This window comes from Ammospiza nelsoni, chromosome 30 (genome assembly GCF_027579445.1).
Source record: "Ammospiza nelsoni isolate bAmmNel1 chromosome 30, bAmmNel1.pri, whole genome shotgun sequence".
Taxonomy (NCBI): Eukaryota; Metazoa; Chordata; class Aves; order Passeriformes; family Passerellidae; genus Ammospiza; species Ammospiza nelsoni.
Window position 1 is genome coordinate 2,472,426 of NC_080662.1, and position 6,156 is coordinate 2,478,581.

Sequence of the window (6,156 nt, forward strand, 5' to 3'; positions counted from 1 at the left end):
GCCCAGGGGCCCTGGGAACTGGGATGGGGCTGTGGAGCCTCCCTGAGCTTTGGTTGCTCTCCAAAGTAGGACAGGAAATGTGGATGTAGGGTGGATGTGGGTGGGGGTCTCCAAACACCACCACACCCCCCAAATTCAGGAAGGGGAGCAGGGAAGGTCTCCTCCATCCACTGGGCAGGAGGCTCAGGCAATAACTATGGAGGTGAAGTGGTGGCTGTGGCCCTGGGTGTCACCTGGGTGTCACTGGCTGTCACCTTGCCAGCCCTGTGCTGATGTCGGGGTGTCACTGTCCCCACCAGGGGCAGTGTGTCCTGCCCGGAGAGAGTCTGAGCACGGCGAGGGGGGCACGGAGACGGCAGCACAGGGGGCTGAGGGCTCAGGGAGGGGATGGAGGGCACAGAGAGGGGATGGAGGGCACAGGAAGGGGATGGAGGGCACAGAGAGGGGATGGAGGGCACAGAGAGGGGATGGAGAGTAGGGAGAAGGGCGGGAGAGCACAGCGAGGTGTGCACGGAGAGGGGCACGGTGAGGGCAGCACAGAGGGCTGAGGGTTTGGGGAGGGGATGGAGAGCACGGCAGAGTGCAGAACAGGGACAGAGGTGTGAGAATGGGGACTCAAAGAGGAGCTGGAGGGCACAGGGACGGGCTGGAGGGCACAGGGAGGGGATGGAGGGCACAGGGACGGGCTGGAGGGCACAGGGAGGGGATGGAGGGCACAGGGACGGGCTGGAGGGCACAGGGAGGGGATGGAGGGCACAGAGAGGGGATGGAGGGCACAGAGAGGGGATGGAGGGCACAGGGAGGAGATGGAGAGCACGGAGAAGGGTGGGAGAGCATGGCCAGGGGGGCACGGAGAGGGGCACGGTGAGGGCAGTACAGAGGGCTGAGGGCACAGGGAGGAGATGGTGCGCACGGCAGGGTGCAGAACGGGGATAGACGAGTGGGAACGGGGACTCAGAGAGGGGCTGGAGGGCACAGAGAGGGGATGGAGAGCACGGACAAGAGCGGGAGAGCACGGCCAGCGGCTGAAGCGTCCGGCGGGGATGCCGGGGGAGCGGGGCGGGCCGGGGGGAGGAGGTGCCGCTCGCTGTCCGCTGCCCTTCCCTCGCCCTCCGGAGCAGCCCGGGGCCGCCCCGCTCCTTTAAAGGCTCCTCCTCCGGCTCGGAGGGGACCCGGCCCCGCCGGTCCGGCCCGAGGGCTGCGCCGGGAGCGCGGCGGGGAGCGCACGGCGGGGCCGGTGCCCCCAGCCCAGCCCGGCCGACATGAGCCCCCTCCCCACGGGCAACGGCAGCGCCTGGGGGGGCTCCGGGAACTGCAGCGGGGCTGCGCTGGGCCGGCAGTGGGTGCTGGGCACCGCCATCACCCTCACCGTGCTGGTCACCGTGGCCGGGAACCTGCTGGTGATCGTGGCCATCGCCAAAACGCCGCGGCTGCAGAGCATGACCAACGTGTTCATCACCTCGCTGGCGTGCGCCGACCTCATCATGGGCCTGCTGGTGGTGCCGCCGGGGGCCACCATGCTGCTGAGCGGCCACTGGCCCTACGGCACCACGGCGTGCGAGCTGTGGACCTCGCTGGACGTGCTGTGCGTGACGGCCAGCATCGAGACGCTGTGCGCCATCGCCGTGGATCGCTACCTGGCCGTCACCGCCCCGCTGCAGTACGAGGCGCTGGTGACCAAGGGCCGTGCCCGGGCCGTGGTGTGCTTGGTGTGGGCCATCTCTGCCTTCATCTCCTTCCTCCCCATCATGAACCACTGGTGGAGGGACGGAGGGGACGAGCGGGCGGCGCGCTGCTACGAGGACCCGCGGTGCTGCGACTTTGTCACCAACGTCACCTACGCCATTGTGTCGTCCACCATCTCCTTCTACGTGCCGCTGCTCGTCATGGTCTTCGTGTACGCGCGGGTTTTCGCCGTGGCCTCGCGGCACGTCCGGCTCATCGGCAAGGACAAGGTGAGGTTCGTGCGGGAGCCGCCGAGCCCCACGGGCCGGAGCAGCCGGCGCAGGAGGCCCTCACGCCTGTTGGCCATCAAGGAGCACAAGGCTCTCAAGACCTTGGGCATCATCATGGGCGTCTTCACGCTCTGCTGGCTGCCCTTCTTCGTGGCCAACATCATCAAGGTCTTCTGCCGCTCGCTGGTGCCGGATCAGCTCTTCCTCTTCCTCAACTGGCTGGGCTACATCAACTCGGCCTTCAACCCCATCATCTACTGCCGCAGCCCCGACTTCAGGAGCGCCTTCCGCAAGCTGCTGTGCTGCCCCCGCCGCGCTGACCGCCGGCTCCACGCCGTCTCACGGGACCTGCAGCGCTGCCCCTCTGCCTTCAGCCCTCGGGGGGGACCCGCAGGGGACAGCAAGGCGGCCCTCAGGGAGGATGGCGAGGGCAGAACGGAGGAGGCTCCTCTGCCCCACCGGCAGCACCCCCCGGGCGAGTCCCGGCTGCAGGGAGCGCAGAGCTCGCTGTGTTCCCAGCTGCATGAGTAGGTATTTGCTCGGGAGGGGCTTGGGGGGTTCGGTGCAGCCCTTTGGGGTCGGTGCTGGGGGAGCAGGCAGACCCCGGGGTACACAGGAGAGGCTCTGGGGTGTGGGACTGGGCACCATTGCCCTGCTCCCTGATGTTCCCCTAAAACCCCAAAAACTCTGGCCCCTCCCATGGACTGCAGAAATAGGGTCCCAACCAGTCCCACTCCAGCCCTTTGGGGTGTGACTGGGGGGGTGTCAGTGCATGGGAGAGGCTCTGGGATGTGGTAATGGGCACCATTGCCCTGCTCCCTGATGTTCCCCTAAAACTCTGGCCCCTCCGCTGGGCTGCAAAATTGGGGTCCCAACCAGTTCCACTCCAGCCCTTTGGGGGTCGGTGCTGGGGGAGCAGGCAGACCCTGGGGTACGTGGGAAAGGCTCTGGGATGTGGGACTGGGCATCATTGCCCTGCTCCCTGATGTTCCCCTTGAACTCTGGCCCCTCTGCTGGGCTGCAAAATTGGGGTCCCAACCAGTCCCCCTCCAGCCCGCCAGGACCTGCTCTGCTGTTCTGGCTAAAGGAAACACGGGTGGTGAACGGCGAAGCAAACCAGCTGAGTGTCCCCAAACCCGGCATTTTCCCCTTTTCCCGATCCCACTTTTTGCTGCTAAAGAAGGAAAACTCAGTGACCCCCTCGGCAGCGAGGCGCTCCGGCTGCCCTGACCACTCTGGGTTCTGCAGGTTGCTTTGCCCTCCAGCGGTGTAAATCTGGGAAGGGAATTCATTTCATCCCGCTGTGTTCCATGACGGGAAATGTGCTCCCGGAGCCGGCAGCCCGCTCAGAGCAGGGGGCAGGGGCTGGCAGGGGCTGGCAGGGATGGCAGGGGCTACTGGGGACTGGCAGGGGCTGGCAAGGGTTGGCAGGAGTGATGGGGACACCCATGCTGTGGTTCTGCCCTGCCAGCACCCCGACACGGATTTCCACCTCCAATTTCAGGGTGGGGTTTTTCCACGCTGAGTTTTTTTATTAGTATGACAAAATTGGAGTTCTGCTGGTTACTGTGGATTGTAACCGCGTTTCTCCTGAGGGCAGGAGAGGTTTCCTGACAGAAACGTGCGGGTAGAGGTGCTGGAGGTGTTCCCTGGGCAGGATTCACCCATGCTGGGCACACGGGGCGCTGGATGGTGGGAGGGTCTGGGCTCTCACCCCTGCGCTCCCCCATTTCAGGTTTGCTGGCGGAGAGACGCCCTCGGGTCCATCCGACTGACTCGGAGCAGCCGAGAGCCGGGAGGAGAGCGCTTTCCCCGGCCGGGTCATCATCATCATCATCATCATCATCATCATCATCATCATCATCATCATCATCATCATCATCATCATCATCATCATCATCGCCCCGGCCTCTCCTCTGCCCGCCTTGGCCGCCCTCCCCGGGGAGCAGAGCCAGCCCCGGGCTGCTGCCCGGCTCCGGGCATGTGAGTCCGGATCAGCCTGGCCAGAGCCGCTTTAACCCTCCCTGTGCTGGTGCCTGGCGCTCCCAAATCCCTTCTGTGCCCGCCGGGGTGGTGGCCGCGGGTCCCTGTCCCCAGCCGAGCCTGCTGGGTGGGCACTGTGTCACCCCCCACCCTCTCCTTGCAGGGCCGGGGTGGCAGAAGCAGCGCCAGGGGTGACGGTGCTGGCAGGACCCGGAGAGGAGGAGGAGGAGGAGGAGGAGGAGGAGGATCTCCCTGGGACAGCACCAGCTCCTTCGTGCCGTCGGTGCTGGAGACCTGGAGCTGGGGAGAAGCTCTGGAGCTGCTCAAAAAGGGGCAGCACAGCCTCAGGGATGTGTGGACAGGACAAACTCCCATTTGGGTGCTCCTGGCACGGCTGGCAGAGGGATGTGGAGACTGCCAGCTCTGCGTTCTTGAAGGACAAAGGACGCTGTTGTCCCAGGCTTGGCCAGTTTCGGACAGTGTGCCGAGAAGGACAGAGGAGCCTCCTGCAGGCTCAAGCCCTTCCCAGGATTTCCATCCCTGCCCAGGGCTGAGTGCAATCCCTTCAGCAAAGGGAAAGCTCAGGGGAATGCGCGGAGCACTTCCAAACGCAGGAACCGGGATGGTGTCGGCTCTCTCGGCAGTTTCCCCCTCTCGTTTGGGACAGACTGGGGGACAGGAGGTGGATTCTCATTCTCATCTCACACCGTGCAGACGTGCCCTGCCCCGCAGCACCTCTGGGCAAAGCTGCTGTCACAGGATGTTCAGTGACTGCACAGTTTGTGTCCCCTCTACAAGTGTGAAATAAACCTCTGGATCTCTGTGGTGCCTCCACATCTGTCCTGAGCAGCGGGTGCTGCTCCATGTGCAGTTCCCTGCTCCAGGTGCGGTTCCAGGTGCTGTTCTCTGCTCCAGGTGTTGTTCCCATGTGCAGTTCCCTGCTCCAGGTGCGGTTCCAGGTGCTGTTCTCTGCTCCAGGTGTTGTTCCCATGTGCAGTTCCCTGCTCCATGTGCTGTTCCAGGTGCTGTTCTCTGCTCCAGGTGTTGTTCCCATGTGCTGTTCTCTGCTCCAGGTGTTGTTCCCATGTGCTGTTCCCTGTTCCATGTGCTGTTCCAGGTGCTGTTCTCTGCTCCAGGTGTTGTTCCCATGTGCAGTTCCCTGCTCCATGTGCTGTTCCCAGAGGTTTGGGGGCTCCATCCCCTCCCGGGGCCGTGGCTGGCGGGGAGAAGCCGGGCTGGAGCTGCCGAGCTGCCCGGTGCCACCTCCTGTGCCAGGGAAATGCCAGCGCCTGCACAGGGACCCGACCTGGGATGCTGCGGGGTGTCCCTGAAGGGACCTGTACACACCTGTACACATACACCTGTACACACCTTTACACACTCACCTGTACACACCTGTACACACTCACCTGTATGCACCTGTACACATACACCTGTACACACTTTTACACACTCATCTGTACACACCTGCACACATACACCTGTACATACCTGTACACACTCACCTGTACACACCTGCACACATACACCTGTACACACCTGCACACACCCATGCATGGACACCTGTATGCACCCACCTATATATACCTGTACTCACCTGTACACATTCATCTGGACTCACCTGTACACACTCTCCTGTACACACCTGTACTCATCTGTACACACCTGTACACATACACCTGTACACACACCTGTACTCAGCTGTACACACCCATGCATGGACACCTGTATGCACTCACCTGTATACACCTGTACTCACCTGTACACATTCATCTGCACTCTCCTGTACACCTGCATAGACACCTGTACACACCCGTACTCATCTGTACACACCTGTACACACCCATGGATAGACACCTGTATAACCTGTACTCACCTGTACACACCTGTACACACTCACCTGTACATATCTTTACACACCTGCACAGACCTGTACACATCTGTACACACTTGTACCCACCTGTACTCACCTGCACACACCTGTACACACCTGTACCCACCGGTATCCACCTGTACACGCCTGTACACACCTGAACACACCTGCATTCACCTGCACACACCTGTACACACCTGCGTACACACCTGCACACACCTGTACTCACCTGTCCGCCCAGGCCCCGCCCCTCAGGCCCCGCCCTTTCCGCGCTCTCGCGAGAGGGGCGGGGCGGGGCGGTGCTCACCGCCCGCCGCCGCCGCCGCTCCCGTCCCGTCCCGTCCC

At 63.1% G+C, this 6,156-nt stretch overlaps 1 protein-coding gene across 4 annotated transcripts; it reads left to right on the forward strand.

The window, feature by feature from the left end:
• Positions 1–1,199: 1,199 nt before the first annotated feature.
• ADRB3 (adrenoceptor beta 3) lies at positions 1,200–4,748 on the forward strand. 4 transcript variants are annotated; one of them, XR_009420192.1, is made up of 4 exons: positions 1,200–2,482; positions 3,691–3,776; positions 3,819–3,938; positions 4,102–4,305. XR_009420192.1 is itself a non-coding variant. In XM_059490652.1 (3 exons), the coding sequence occupies exons 1-2, from the start codon at positions 1,263–1,265 to the stop codon at positions 3,728–3,730; spliced, it is 1,260 nt and encodes a 419-aa protein (XP_059346635.1). In that variant the 5' UTR covers positions 1,200–1,262; the 3' UTR covers positions 3,731–3,776; positions 3,819–4,079. The 4 variants fall into 4 exon arrangements, 3 of the variants coding, with proteins under 3 accessions (XP_059346635.1, XP_059346634.1, XP_059346636.1); XM_059490652.1 differs by lacking the exon at positions 4,102–4,305 and having other exon boundaries at positions 3,819–4,079; XM_059490651.1 differs by lacking the exons at positions 3,691–3,776; positions 3,819–3,938 and having other exon boundaries at positions 4,102–4,748.
• The last annotated feature ends 1,408 nt before the right edge of the window (positions 4,749–6,156 follow it).

Excerpts from the sequence above, each read along its gene's own strand:
- ADRB3 (XM_059490651.1), top strand. The coding sequence starts at position 1,263 with ATGAGCCCCCTCCCCACGGGCAACGGCAGCGCCTGGGGGGGCTCCGGG. Across the intron at positions 2,483-4,101 it reads CTGTGTTCCCAGCTGCATGA|GGCCGGGGTGGCAGAAGCAG; the intron begins GTAGGTATTTGC and ends CTCTCCTTGCAG.